The sequence below is a fragment of the Heterodontus francisci genome, chromosome 5 (assembly GCF_036365525.1).
Source record: "Heterodontus francisci isolate sHetFra1 chromosome 5, sHetFra1.hap1, whole genome shotgun sequence".
Taxonomy (NCBI): domain Eukaryota; kingdom Metazoa; phylum Chordata; class Chondrichthyes; order Heterodontiformes; family Heterodontidae; genus Heterodontus; species Heterodontus francisci.
The window spans coordinates 39,275,546-39,290,071 of NC_090375.1; the positions used below are offsets into that span (position 1 = coordinate 39,275,546).

The 14,526-nt window shown below is 41.7% G+C and overlaps 1 protein-coding gene across 11 annotated transcripts in view; it reads left to right on the forward strand.

Annotated features, from left to right (window-relative positions):
* The window catches only part of adgrb1a (adhesion G protein-coupled receptor B1a), a 684,782-nt gene that overhangs the window by 510,637 nt on the left and 159,619 nt on the right, over positions 1 to 14,526 (forward strand). For all 11 annotated transcript variants that reach the window (XM_068031354.1, XM_068031357.1, XM_068031358.1 and 8 more), the window contains one exon: positions 5,341 to 5,444. In XM_068031354.1, coding sequence (XP_067887455.1) covers positions 5,341 to 5,444 — 104 coding nt within the window. The remainder of the gene's footprint in view (positions 1 to 5,340; positions 5,445 to 14,526) is intronic.

Consider the following 14,526-nt stretch of genomic DNA (forward strand, 5'->3'; position numbering starts at 1 on the left):
ATCAAAGAGAGCAGTGTTTCTCATAGCAATCCCAGGGAACGCCACTGTATGCTTCCCTCCAGTCTATAAAAACTCTGCTTTTTGTCCCTTACCAATTTTGTATCCAAACTGCCTTTGTTCCTTTCATCCCCTGGGCTTCAATTTGGCTTACAAGTCTAACAACGTGGTACTTTGTCAAATACCTTTTGAAAGTGCATATATGCAACATCAGCCCCACTACCCTCATCAAACCTCTTCACTCATTCATCAGAGTGCTTCACTGAGGTAGCTGAACACGATTTGCCTTTAACAAATCCGACACAACTTCTGTTTATTATTTTTAAAGGCCAATTAAGTTGTCCTGCATTATTATCCCGAGGTTTCCTCACCATCAACTTTATGCTGGCTAGCCTATAGATATGAGGTTTCTCCATCTCCCCTTTTGTGTACAGGGGTGTAACACTTGTAACCCTCCAGTCCTCTGGCACCACCCCCATTTCGAAGGAGGATTGGAAGATTGTGGCATGAATCTTCGCAATTTCCGCCCTTAGTTCCCTCTAACCGTTCCCTCTTCTGGACTTTTCTACTTTGAGGACTGCCAATCTTTTAAGTACCTCCACTTTATTTTTATCCTATCCAATATCCCTCCTACCTCCTTTATTGTGTCATTGGCAGCATCCTCTTCTTCAGTGAGGACTGATGTAAATTACTCATTTAGTGGGCTGAATTTTATGAGCCCTCCAGCGTCGGGGGTCATGGCGGGGTGGGGGGGTGGTGGTGTGCTGGAAAATTCTTCTGGGAGAGGCCCGCCACGATCCGCGACACCGGGAAGGCCCCACCGAATTTTGTCGGCGGCGGTGAGGCCTTGGCCTTCATTTTAATATGCAAATAGAATCAAAATTAAAGGATAATTACCTACCTGGTAGCAACGACCGTCTCATGCTAATATTCTGGCTGCCGGCCGCAACACCCGTGTCTTTGGAACTCCATTTGGAGTTCCAAGGCGTGACACTGGTGAGGAGAGGGGATGAGTGAATCTTTCAGGGCGGGAGGTGGGGGGGAGCGGGGAGAACTATTGTAATTGGTTGTGGGGATGATGGGAAGGGGTTGAGAGTCAAATGTTTTGACCTTACGGGGGAAAGTTCAAGAAACCAAAAGGTGCTTTTTTGTGTGGATATGTCACTGTAAAAAGGAGGACTCATTGTGGGGTGGGTGAGTGGGAAAGGGGAATCTTCTTTGGAATAACATTTTTTGGCAGGTTGCAGTGAAGCGGGACCTTTAAGAACTGAAGTGAGAATGAAGGGCCTGAAGCCCTTTAAAAATGGCACCGGCACCTGTGCTGTGGCACTGGACGCCGTTGTCGGGGACAGAACAGCCACCCTCTCTACGTCATCGGGGACAGCCGCTCTGCCCCCTCCATTTAAATGAGCCCCCACACGAAATATCGCGAAGGCTCAGCGACGGCGGATCCGTGCGAGCGGACCGCCGAGATGAGAACATGTTGCCGCGATTTGCGGCATGCTGTTAAACTTCAGCCCAGTACCTCAGCCAGGCCCTCTGCCTCTGCAAGAAGATCTTTTTGGTCGCTAATTGGCTCTGCCCTTCCTTTGGCTACTTTCTTTACTATTTCTATATTTATGAAACACTCTTGGCTTCCCTTTTATGTTAGCCACTAATCTATTCTCATGCTCTCTCTTTGCCCCTCTTATTCCCTTTTTTAGATCTACTCTGTGCTTTATATATTCGGTTGGCTGTGTACTATATTATGTACCTTACATTCTGAGCAGATTTTCATTTGATGTTCCAGAAACATCAACACCAAAGCATTAGTAAAGTGCGTATGTTTGAGCAGATTGGGTTATTATCAGATGCTGCAATGGAACTAATATGTGTTTCTGTCATAATATATGAAGATAAGGATCAGATGCTAAGGGACCGGCTTTAATTTCTTTTTTAATAATTAGATGCAATTTTGCAGATATTAGTTATAAACACAGCAACTATATACTCATTTGAATTGATGTAAAATTATATTTGGGCATAATTGTACTGTGTAGAATAATAATCACAGCAGTTTAAGGCAAACAATAGTTCAGTTATAATTGTAATGTTAGCACTCGAGTGGGCCTCCACTTTGAGGCTTCCGATGCAGACAATGGTAAATGTGACACTGAAGTCATCTTAATAAAATTGTTTGAAAACATACCATTTATTTCGCTGTTCCTTTTAGAAAGCTGTTTGATTAAGTGACAGCAGCATCTTTAAAGTGCATTTCAGGGACAGCCACCTAATCTCAGCAAATCAAAGAAAGAAATGAGAAAAAATTAGCATTGAGATTTGCAGCCATCTTTTAGTGTATGCATGGACACAGATATTCTTGTCCCCACTTTCAATGTGAGATGCTACTCGTGTACTGACTAACTGATCTGGCTTGGTTAAAAACAGAAACTGCTTGAATTGCGTTGTAGGCCCTTCAACGTTGAAAATAGAAAAAAAAGTTCATATTTATCTTTGTTCTTTTATCGGTGGACTGATTAGCAAATTTGCAGACGACACTAAGATTGGTGGAGTAGCAGATAGTGAAGGGGACTGTCAGAGAATACAGCAGAATATAGATAGATTGGAGAGTTGGGCAGAGAAATGGCAGATGGAGTTCAATCAGGGCAAATGCGAGGTGATGCATTTTGGAAGATCCAATTCAAGAGTGAACTATACAGTAAATGGAAAAGTCCTGGGGAAAATTGATGTCCAGAGAGATTTGGGTGTTCAGGTCCACTGTTCCCTGAAGGTGGCAACGCAGGTCAATAGAGTGGTCAAGAAGGCATACGGCATGCTTTCCTTCATCGGACGGGGCATTGAGTACAAGAGTTGGCAGGTCATGTTACAGTTGTATAGGACTTTGGTTCGGCCACATTTGGAATACTGCGTACAGTTCTGGTCGCCACATTATCAAAAGGATGTGGATGCTTTGGAGAGGGTGCAGAGGAGGTTCACCAGGATGTTGCCTGGTATGGAGGGCGCTAGCTATGAAGAGAGGTTGAGCAGATTAGGATTATTTTCATTAGAAAGACGGAGGTTGAGGGGGGACCTGATTGAGGTGTACAAAATCATGAGAGGTATAGACAGGGTGGATAGCAAGAGGCTTTTTCCCAGAGTGGGGGTTTCAATTACTAGAGGACACGAGTTCAAAGTGAAAGGGGAAAAGTTTAGGGGGGATATGCGTGGAAAGTTCTTTACGCAGAGGGTGGTGGGCACCTGGAACGCATTGCCAGCGGAGGTGGTAGATGCGGGCACGATGGAGTCTTTTAAGATGTATCTAGACAGATACATGAATGGGCAGGAAGAAAAGAGATACAGAACCTTAGAAAATAGGCGACATGTTTAGAGAGAGGATCTGGATCGGCGCAGGCTTGGAGGGCCGAAGGGCCTGTTCCTGTGCTGTAATTATCTTTGTTCTTTGTTCTTTTTCTGATGATGTGTGTACCATCTAATGAGAAATATAACTACCTGATTTCTTAGTTATTTCTTAACCTTTTTCTTACCTTTCCTAATTCATTGTTTTACAAAGGACTATGTTAAGATAGAATGCCTTTTGACAAACACTTATCTAACTTGTAACCTCCCATTGTGTTGGCTGTGGGCAGTCTTGGGTCTGCAGCGTGGCTGTGATGTTGAGCTGCAAACCTGCTCTGCTCCTTTAAAGGCTTAATAGGCAAATCCAAAAAACTGTAGCTCCTAACAAACTGCCGACATCAATCAGAGGACAGTTGTAGCTGATTTTAAATTTTAGTGTCTTGGTTATGACTGATACTCTTTTTTAAAGATTGTTTTCTTTGTAACAGAGTATATGATGTGTGAAGTATGATGGATACATACTGGACATAAGCTTTTAATTTTATACTAGTCAATGAATGTACTGTGGCATTGCACACCGGGAGGATTAGACCAAGTGTTGTCTGCAAATGAAGCAGGGTTTGAGAGCAAGGAACTTTAGACCAGGGCACACAGATGTAATCAGTATCCATTTTAAAGTCATATATTCTGTCCTTACTTTTGTATTCCATTATAAATTCCTGTGTCCCACATTTATTATGTAAACTTGCCACGCTGTAATTACAGTGACAACTCTGGCATTGCCGTACCTCCACTGAAGGGGCGGGCGTGTGTTGGAAAGCGTGCAGTTACAAATTTTACATAACCAGTTTCCATTGTAAATATGAGCATAGGAATTTATAATGGGAAAAAAATGACAGGATATGTGCAAAGATGTAAGATGTAAGATGTAAGGGCATTTAAGTGGACATTGGATAGACACATGGATGAAAATGGAATAGTGTAGGTCAGATGGTTTCACAGGTCGGCGCAACATCGAGGGCCGAAGGGCCTGTACTGCGCTGTAATGTTCTAATTCTAATTCTTATATTAGTAACAGGTATAGATTTACAGTGCATTGATCAGACAATTATACAGTCACATTGTCTGAACTTGATTGTCACTTTTATTTTTATTCAGGCATCATTTAGTGATGGCAGCATGGGCAGATATCCATCTCTAAGCCTGTCCAATGCTGCTTTGAAACCGCCCACAGGCAGATGCAATTTTCTGTCTGATTTTCCCACCCTGCACATTATAAAGCGATTTCTCTGTCTGATGCTTCCTAATGTTCACATAGATGCGATTAGAATTTCAGCAAGTTAGAGAGACTGCATAGTGTAGAGGTTTGTACCTCCACTTTACTGGGTGGTATTGTTACCAGTGTTTTAATTTTAAAAGACTTTCATGTGGCTTATGGGATAAATGCACTCACTGGCTTGGCACTAAGCTGTACTGGGCAAGAAGTTCCTAGTTTTGATTCCTGTTCAGTTTTGAATAAGTTGATCTCAGCTGGGTGAGCAGTTGGATGCTATGGTTGACCACAGTACCTTAGAGAAGGAGAGGAAAATGTCATCCTGGGTCCCTGCTGGAAGATGCACAGGATATTGAAAGCAAACAGATTGAGCTTTATGTTGATGCATTTCAGTTGAGTATCTCGATGACACTGGTTAGACTTATGTATAAAGAATGTCAGCTTGAACAAAGTAACTAACGCAAGGCTACTGACATGGGTTAACACTTTGAGGAGAAGCGATAAAATGAAAAAAAAATGGAGATTAGTCAATTAGTTAGCAGTTTAAGTTGCTATAGAATCATTTACGGCATAGAAGGAGGCCACTCGGCCCATTGAGTCCATGTCGGATCTCCTATGGAAAAATAAATTTGTATTGCACCTTGTTTTAAAACATGATAGTGAATTTCATTACAAGAAGATGTACACTGACAGTTCTGACTTCTAACAATTTCTTTATTCTGGCTTTCTCATAGAACATGGACAAATTGATCCTGCCTTCGGTCACTCTAATCGTTGGTTGTGGAGTTTCCTCGTTGACTCTCCTGCTTTTAATCATTATTTATGTATCTGTCTGGAGGTAATAATATAGAATTTTATTTTATTAATGAAACTGAATAGCAACTTATATTTAAAGGGTTATATAGTGGCTTGATATGCAGTTACAAGGCCTGAAACAATTGCTAGCTTTTGATCCAGTGGAGAACAGTCTTTAAGAAGTGACCTACTTAATGCAACACATTTCTTGATAGCCTTGACGAGAGAGGTCATTATAAAGAATTAAATCAATTACCGCTATATAAAAGTCTCAAGGATTTTTTCTAAATCACATGGCTTTTGTGACTTGCTGTTCCGTTGATGGAATGACAAACAAGCAACTTGCTGTGATCCCCCAACCAGTACCACTCTTGGAATAAAAACAAGAAATGCTGGAACCACTCAGCAGGTCTGGCAGCATCTGTGAAAAGAGAAGCAGAGTTAACGTTTTGGGTCAGTGACCCTTCTTCGGCTCTTGGGTTGATCACTTTTGGTCATCTTCATATATCCAGAGGTCTTCATCTAATTTTTCTTCCTTCTTGGTAAAGAAGCATGGTGTCCATTTGGCACATCATTCCTGGGATCAAAGTGTCTAATTTGCTACTGTACTTCAAAAATGTCACTGTTTGTTTCATTTGTGTCGTGCACCTTCTCTCCAGTTATTATTACGATGAGCAGGCAGTGGAGACACAGTGTTACATTACATTGCCTCACTATCCTTCCCTTCCAGGAATATGGTTGAAATTGATTCCAGGCTAATAGGATGTGTGTCTACTCTCTTTGCTGGCAGTGAGGTTCCCATGTTGAATTAATTTAACCAACTTAAGCCCAGTTGCAATCAGATGTGAACTTCTAGTACAAAACTAAATTGGCAATCTCACTCAGAAAGGCCTCAAGGATGTCTCAGAAGTAAGAGATGCTTTTTTTCCCTTTGAAAATAGTAGGTAACTTGTTGGGCATGTGCAGAGTGAGCTTCATGCTGCATCTTACCTATGCTGTATTTAATCTGAATCTGCTTAATGTTGATGCTGTGTTTTTTAAAAAATTCTTTCATGGGATGTAGGTGTCACTGGCAAGGCCAGCATTTGTTTCCTATCCCTAATTACCCTTGAGAAGGTGGTGGTGAGCCATCTTCTTGAACCGCGGCAGTTTTTGTGATATAGGTACACCCACAGTGTTGTGAGGAAGGGAGTTCCAGGACTTTGAAGGAACATTGATCTAGTTCCAAGTCAGGATGATGTATGGCTTGGAGGGGAATTGTTGTTGGTGGTGTTCCCATGCATCTGCTGACTTTGTCCTACTAAGTATAGAGGCCTTGGGTTTGGAAGGTGCTGTGGAAGGAGCCTTGGTGAGTTGGTTCAGTGCATCTTGAATATATTACACACTGCTGCCACTGTGCGTTGGTGGTGGAGGGAGTGAATGTTGAATGTGGTGAATGGGTGCCGATAAAGCAGGCTGCTTTGTCCTGGATTGTGTTGAGCTTCTTGAGTGTTGTTGGAACCGCACTCATCCAGGCAAGTGGAGAGTGTTCCATCGCATTCCTGACTTGTACCTTATAGATGGTAAACAGGCACTGGGGAGAGAGGAAATGAGTTACTCGCTGCAGAATTCCTAGTCTCTGACCTGCTCTTGTAGCTACAGTATTTACATGGCTGGTTCAGTTCGGTTTCTGATCAATGGTAACTCCCAGGATGTTGTTGGTGGGGGATTCAGTGATGATAATGCTTCGTAATATCAAGGGGAGATAGTTAGATTCTCTCTTGTTGGAGATGGTCATTGCCTGCCACTAGTGTGGTGCAAATGCATGTGCAAAATGGAATGATATTCCAGTATTTCTGGCACTAACATCTCTCCTCTTTGGGAGGAGAAAACTCACACAAAAATAAATGATAAAAATAATAAGTGAGCAACCTGAGCCAAACTTTGTGAGAATAAATTTTATTGAGAGAAGTCTTCTTTTAAAATAACAAGTAGGATTTTGTTCTTGGTCTGGTAGAGCCAGCACAGGAGCTCTCCGGATTGGTTACTTTTCATACATTGTTGTGAAAAAGATGACTTAGGAAATTCATTAATAATTGTCAAGTTTTCTAAGTTTTTAATTGTTTTGAATTAATTTAAATAGGTAAGAATCTTTTTGTATATCAGCCACATTGAGTGTACTACGATTAATAGCTACTTCTCAGCCTACTAGGCTGCAATTTTTAGAACAGGTAAAAAATTAGTGTGGCTCCAGGGTCCAATAGGACGAATCACATTGTTAGGTTGCGGTCAAACAGCTAGTACTTCATGTATTGTTGGAAGATCTACATAACAAAGCAAAATGTGTTCTTCAGATTAATATTTTAAAGAGAAAAAAATGGCATTGCCTTTATTTTATTTTGTTTGGTTTATGTACTGAATTTATAAGAGGTCGGGTCATAGCAGCAGACATTGGTCAACAGCGCGCAGAGTTCCTGATGTTAGTGAGACTGCTACATTATGAGGCACTAAGAGGAGGATGTGATTAACCAAGGAAGTTACATTGACAGAAGCCTGAGAATAGTTTGTTGTTTGTCTGCCTACTCTGATGATCTGAAGATTGCATAGCTTGGAAGAGCCCTTAAAAGAAAGAAGGGGGGAGTGGGGGGGTGGGGGAAGTTTTTTTACTTTACTAACCTAAATTAAGAGTCGTCCTTTGTAACCAACCTGATGCCTGGACTTGTTACTGTACTTGATGTGATTCAAATCTATTATTCTGCTTGCTTTGATTCTTCAGTTGGCTTCAGTTTTAATATCTAGTTTTAATTGCAGCTGGACATTACAGAGTGGACTAATTTCACCAGTTGCTAATTTTGGCCTGGTGAGTTGAAAGGTGTTTTCATTTGGCTACAGGTCTGATCACAGTGACATCTAATTTAATAGAATGCCAAATTAGCTTTAAATCTTATTGGTACATTTTCAGACTAATGTTTGAGGAATAAAATCCATGCCAAGCTCTGAAATAGGATACATTTCATAATAAATTACATTTTTTGTGGTTACTTATTTCCCGGCTCTGGAAAACACAATATATTTAAAACCAAAACACAATATTAAACATTATCTTGTGTTGGGTGACCAAAGTATTTTTATTGTTTGAAAAAAACATATTTAACAACTTGAAATTATCTAGAACCTTTAACTTGGTAAAACATCCTGGGTATTTTACAAAGGTGTAAGCAAAAAAAGACACTGAGCCAACAAAGGAAAGATCATTAGGGATGAACAAAGATCAAAGAGGTGGATCTTAAAGAAGAAAATATTGAGGGTTTTAGGGGGGGAAGATTTTTTTATTCTTTTGTGAGATGTGGGCATCACTAGCATTTGTTGCTCATCCCTAATTGCCCTTGACAACTGAGCAGCCTGTTAGGTGATTTCAGAGGGCAGTTAAGAATCAGCCACCTTGAGTCACATGTAGGCCAGACCAGGTAAGGACAGCAGATTTCCTTCGTAGAAAGATAGAAAATAGGAGCAGGAGTAGGCCATTCGGCCCTTCGAGTCTGCTGTGCCATTCATTATGATCATGGCTGATCATCCAACTCAGTAACCTGTTCCTGCTTTCGCCCCATATCCTTTGATCCCTTTAAATCCAGGAGCTATATCTCACTCCTTCTTGAAACCATACAATGTTTTGGCCTCAACTGCTTTCTGTGGTAGCGAATTCCACAGGTTCACCACGCTCTGGGTGAAGAAATTTCTCCTCATCTCAGTCCTGAAAGGTTTACCCCTTATCCTTACACTATGACTCCTGGTTCTGGACTCCCCCACCATCGGGAACATCCTTCCTGCATCTACCCTGTCAAGTCCTGTTGGAATTTTATAGGTTTCTATGAGATCCCCCCTCACTCTTCTGAACTCCAGCGAATATAATCCTAACCGACTCAGTCTCTCCTCATATATCAGTCCCGCCATCCCAGGAATCAGTCTGGTAAACCTTCGTTGCACTCCCTCTATAGCAAGAACATCCTACCTCAGATAAGGAAACCAGAACTGCACACAATACTCCAGGTGTGGCCTCACCAAGGCCCTGTATAATTGCAGCAAGACATCCCTGCTCCTGTACTCTAATCTTCTGGCTATGAAGGCCAACATACCATTTGCCTTTTTTTACCGCCTGTTGGACCTGCATGCTTGCTTTTAGCGACTGGTATACGAGAACACCCAGGTCTCGTTGCATATTCCCCTCTCTCAGTTTATAAATGTTCAGATAATAATCTGCCTTCCTGTTTTTGCTTCCGAAGTGCATAACCTCACATTTATCCACATTATATTGCATCTGCCATGCATTAGCCCACTCACTCAACATGTCCAAATCACCCTGAAGCCTCCCTGCATCCTCCTCGCAACTCACGCTGCCAGCCAGTTTTGTGTCATCTGCATATTTGGAGATAATTACATTTAGTTCCCTCATCTAAATCATTAATGTATATCGTGAATAGCTGGGGTCCTAGCACCGATCCCTGCGGTACCCCACTAGTCACTGCCTGCCATTCAGAAAAAGACCCATTTATCGCTACTCTTTGTTTCCTGTCTGCCAACCAATTTTCTATTCATCGCAATACACTACCCCCAATCCCATGCCCTTTAATTTTACACACTAATCTCTTATGTGGGAGTTTTTCGAAAGCCTTCTGAAAGTTCAAATAAACCACATCCACTGGCTCCCCCTCATCAACTGTACCAGTTACATCCGCGAAGAATTCTAGTAGATTTGTCGAGCATGATTTCCCTTTCGTAAATCCATGCTGACTCTGTCTGATTCTTCCTTAAAGGACATTAGGTTGGGTTTTTACAACAATCAATGATAGCTTCATGGTACCATTACTGCGACTAGCTTTCAATTCCAGATTTTTAAAAATTAATTAATTGAAATTCCGTCAGCTGCCATGGTGGGATTTGAACCCGTGTGTCCCAGGACATTAGCCTGGGCCATTAGATTACTATTTCAGTGACATTACCACTACACCATGGTCTTGTCCCCCCCCCCCCGCCCCCATCATGTACAGAATTTGGAACCTAGGTGGCTAAAGCTCTGACCAATAATGGTAGTGTGGAAGGATGGGGAGGACATGCAAGGAGCTAGAGTCAGCCAAACAGAGGTTATAAGGGAGAGAGGAGGGTATAAAGATAGGCAAGACAGTGGAGATATTTAATCACAGGATGAGAATTAAAAGTGTGAGGCTTTGTTGGGGGTCAAGGAATCAATCTAAGTGACTTTAAGGACTTAGACCAACGTACAAATTATGAGCTCGAGTAGGCTACTCGACCCTTCAAGCCTGTTCCGCCATTCAGCAAGTTCATGGCTGAACTGATTACTCCACATTTCCACCTACCCCTGAGAACCTTCCAACCCCTGCTTATCAAGAATCTATCTACCTCTGCCTTAAAAATATTCAACGACTCTGCTTCCACCTCCTTTTGAGGAAGGGAATTCCAAAGACTCACGACCCTCTGAGAAAAAGAATTTCTCCTCATCTCTGTCTTAAATGGGCGACCCCTTATTTTTAAACAGTGACCCCTAATTCTACATTCTACCACAAGGAGAAACATCTGTTCCACATCCACCCTGTCAAGACCCCTCAGGATCTTGTATGTTTCAATCAAGTTGCCTCTTACTGTTCTAAATTCCAGCGGATACAAGCCTAGCCTGTCCAATCTTTCCTCGTAAGACAGCCCGCCCATTCCAGGTATTAGTCAAGTAAACCTTCTCTGCTCTGCCTCCAACGCATTTACATCCTTCCTTAATAGGATGGGAATCGAGAGATACGGTCCCCGGAAGTGCAGAAGGTTTTAGTTTAGGCAGGCATCAAGATCGGCGCAGGCTTGGAGGGCCGAATGGCCTGTGCCTGTGCTGTACTGTTCTTTGTTCTTAAATAAGGAGACCAGTACTGTACACAGTAATCCAGATGTGGTCTCACTAATGCCCTGTATAGCTGAAGCATAACCTCCCTACTTTTGTATTCAATTCCCCTCGCGATAAATGATGACATTCTATTAGCTTTCCTAATTACGTGCTATATCTGCATACTAACCTTTTGCGATTCATGCACTAGGACACCCAGATCCCTCTGCATCTCAGAGCTCTGCAATCTCTCACCATTTAGATAATATGCTTCTTTTATTCTTCTTGCCAAAGTGGACAATTTCACACTTTCCCACATTATCCTCCATTTGGCAGCTCTTTGCCTACTCACTTAACCTATCTATATACCTTTAGTTTTTTCCTTTTATTATTTATGTAACCTCGAGCCTCATTTGTTGATTTACTTTTAGATTTTCACACTCTGTCCATTCCTTTCACAGTCTATCATTTCCCATATTAATACCTTTCTCTCTTGCCTTTTCTCTACTCCTTGATTTACCCTACCTTCCCAAATTTGATCCATTACTCCCACTATTCAGTTTAAACCCCTCTCTACTTACCTAGCTATGCGGCTCGCTAGAACACTAGCCCCAGCACGGTTCAGGTGTAGACTGTCCCAACGGTACAGCCACCACTTTCCCCAGTACTGTTGCCAGTGCTCCACGAATCGGAACCCACTTCTTTCACAGTAGTCTTTGAGCCACGCATTAATTTCTCTAATCTTGTTTGCCCTATGCTAATTTGCATGTGGCTCAGATAATCCAGAGATTATTACCTTTGAGGTTCAGCTTCTTAATTTGGCACCTAGTTCCTCATTTGACTATGCAGAATCTCTTTCCTTGACCTGCCTATGTCGTTGGTACCTACACGGACTGCGATTACTAGATCTTCCCCTCCCACTCTAAGTTCCGCTCCAGCCTGAGCAGATGTCCCAGACCCTGGCACAGGGCAGGCAACATAGCCATCTGGACTCCCACTGCTTGCTGCAGAGAACTTGGTGTGGAATAGAGTATGAAGAGCACAGTTTTGAATAGCTAAGGTATATGGAGGGTGCAAGTTTGGAAGCTGGCCAAGCAGACATTGGATTAATTGAAACAAAAGCAAAATAGTGCAGATGCTGGAAATCTAAAATAAAAACAGAAATTGCTGAAAATACTCTGCATGTTGGGCAGCATCTGTGGAGAGAGAAACAAGAATTAATGTTTCAGGTCAATGATCTTCCAGTGAGAAAGAAAGACTCTAGGGGAAGGACGCACCATCCGGAGCTAACTAAGGAATTACAGGTAGTATCAAATTGAAAGAAAAAGCATACAAGAGTAGTGGCAAGTCAAAAGATTGAACAGAATATAAAAAACAGCAAAGAATGACTAAAAGAATAATGAGGGAAATTAGAGTACAAGAGATAGATAGCTAGAAATATAAAAACGGATAGTAAGAGTTTCTACAGGTATTTAAAAAGGAAAAGAGTAAGTAAAGTGAGTGTTGGTTCTCTTGAGAGAGAATCTGGGGTGTTAATAATGGAAAATAAGAAAATGGCAGAGGAATTGAACAGATTTTTGCATTTGTCTTCGCTGTAGAGGATACAAGTAACATCCCCGAAATAATTGTGAATCAAGAGTTGAAAGGGAGGGAAGAACTGAAAACAATTACCTTCACCAGGGAAAGGGTACTGAGAAAATTATTAGAACTAAAAGCTGACAAGTCCCCAGGTCCTGATGGACTTCATCCAAGGGTCTTAAAAGAAATAGCTGCTGAGATAGTGGATGCATTAGTTTTAATTTTCTAAAATTCCCTAAATTCTGGAAAGGTCCCATCAGATTGGAAGATAACAAATGTATGCTATTCAAGAAAGGAGAAAGACAGAAAACAGGAAATTACAGGCCAATTAGCATAACATTTGTCATAGGGAAAATGATGGAATCTTATTAAGGTGGTTATAGCAGGTCATTTAGATAATCTCAATGCAATCAGGCAGATTCAACATGGTTTTGTGAAAGGGAAATCGTGTTTAACTAATTTATTAGAGTTCTTTGAAGAAGTAACAAGCAACATGGATAAAGGGGAACCTGTGAATGTGATGTACTTGGATTTCCAGAAGGCATTTGACAAGGTGCCACATCAAAGGTTACTAAACAAAATAAGAGCGCGTGATATAGAGGGTAACATATTAGCATGGGTAGAGGATTGGTTAGCTAACAGGAAACAGAGAGGAGGCATAAATGGGTTGTTTTCAGGTTGGCAAGCTGTAACTAGTGGAGTACCACGGGAATCAACTATTTACAATCTATATCAATGGCTTGGATGAAGGGACAGAATGTATGGTTGCTAAATTTGCTGATGACACAAAGATAAGTAGGAGAGTAAGTTGTGAAGAGGACATAAGGAGTCTGCAAAGGGATATAGATAGGTTAAGTGAGTGTGCAAAGATTTGGCAGATAGAGTATAATGTGGGAAAGTGTGAACTTGTCCGCTTTGGCTGGAAAAATATATAAATGGAGAGGGATTGCAGAACTCTGAGATGCAGAGGGATCTGGTTGTCCTAGTATGCGAAATGCAAAAAGTTAGTAAGCAGGTACAGCAAGTGATTAAGAAGGCAAATGCAGTGTTGTTGTTTATTGCAAGGGGAATGGAATGTAAAAGTAGAGATGTTTTGCTACAGGCATATAGGGCATTGGTGAGACCACATCTAGAGTAATGTATACAGTTTTGGTCGTCTTAAAGGACATAATTGCATTGGAAGCAGTTCAGAGAAGGTTCACTCGACAGGTTCCTGGGATGAGAGGGTTATCTTATGAGGAAAGGTTGGACAGGTTGGGTCTTTATTCATTGTAGTTTAGGAGGGTGAGAGGTAATCTTATTGAAACATCTAAGATCCTGATATAAGAGGGGACTTGACAGAATGGATGTTAAAAGGATGTTTCCCCTTGTGGGAGAGACTAAAAATTGGGGGCACAGTTTAAAAATAAGGGGTCTCCCATTTAAGACAGAGATGAGGAGAAATTTATTTTCTCTGAGGTTCTTATGTCTGTGGAACGGTCTTCCCCGGAGAGTGTTGGAGGCAGGGTCATTGAATGTTTTTAAGGCAAAGGTAAATGGATTCATGTCAAATAAGGGAGTCAAAGGGTTTCGGGGGTAGGCAGGAAAGTGGAGTTGTGTTCACAAACAGATCAGCCATGATCTTATAGAATGGAGGAGCATGCTCGAGGGCCCAAATAGCCTACCGCTGTTCCTAGTTCGTTTGTTC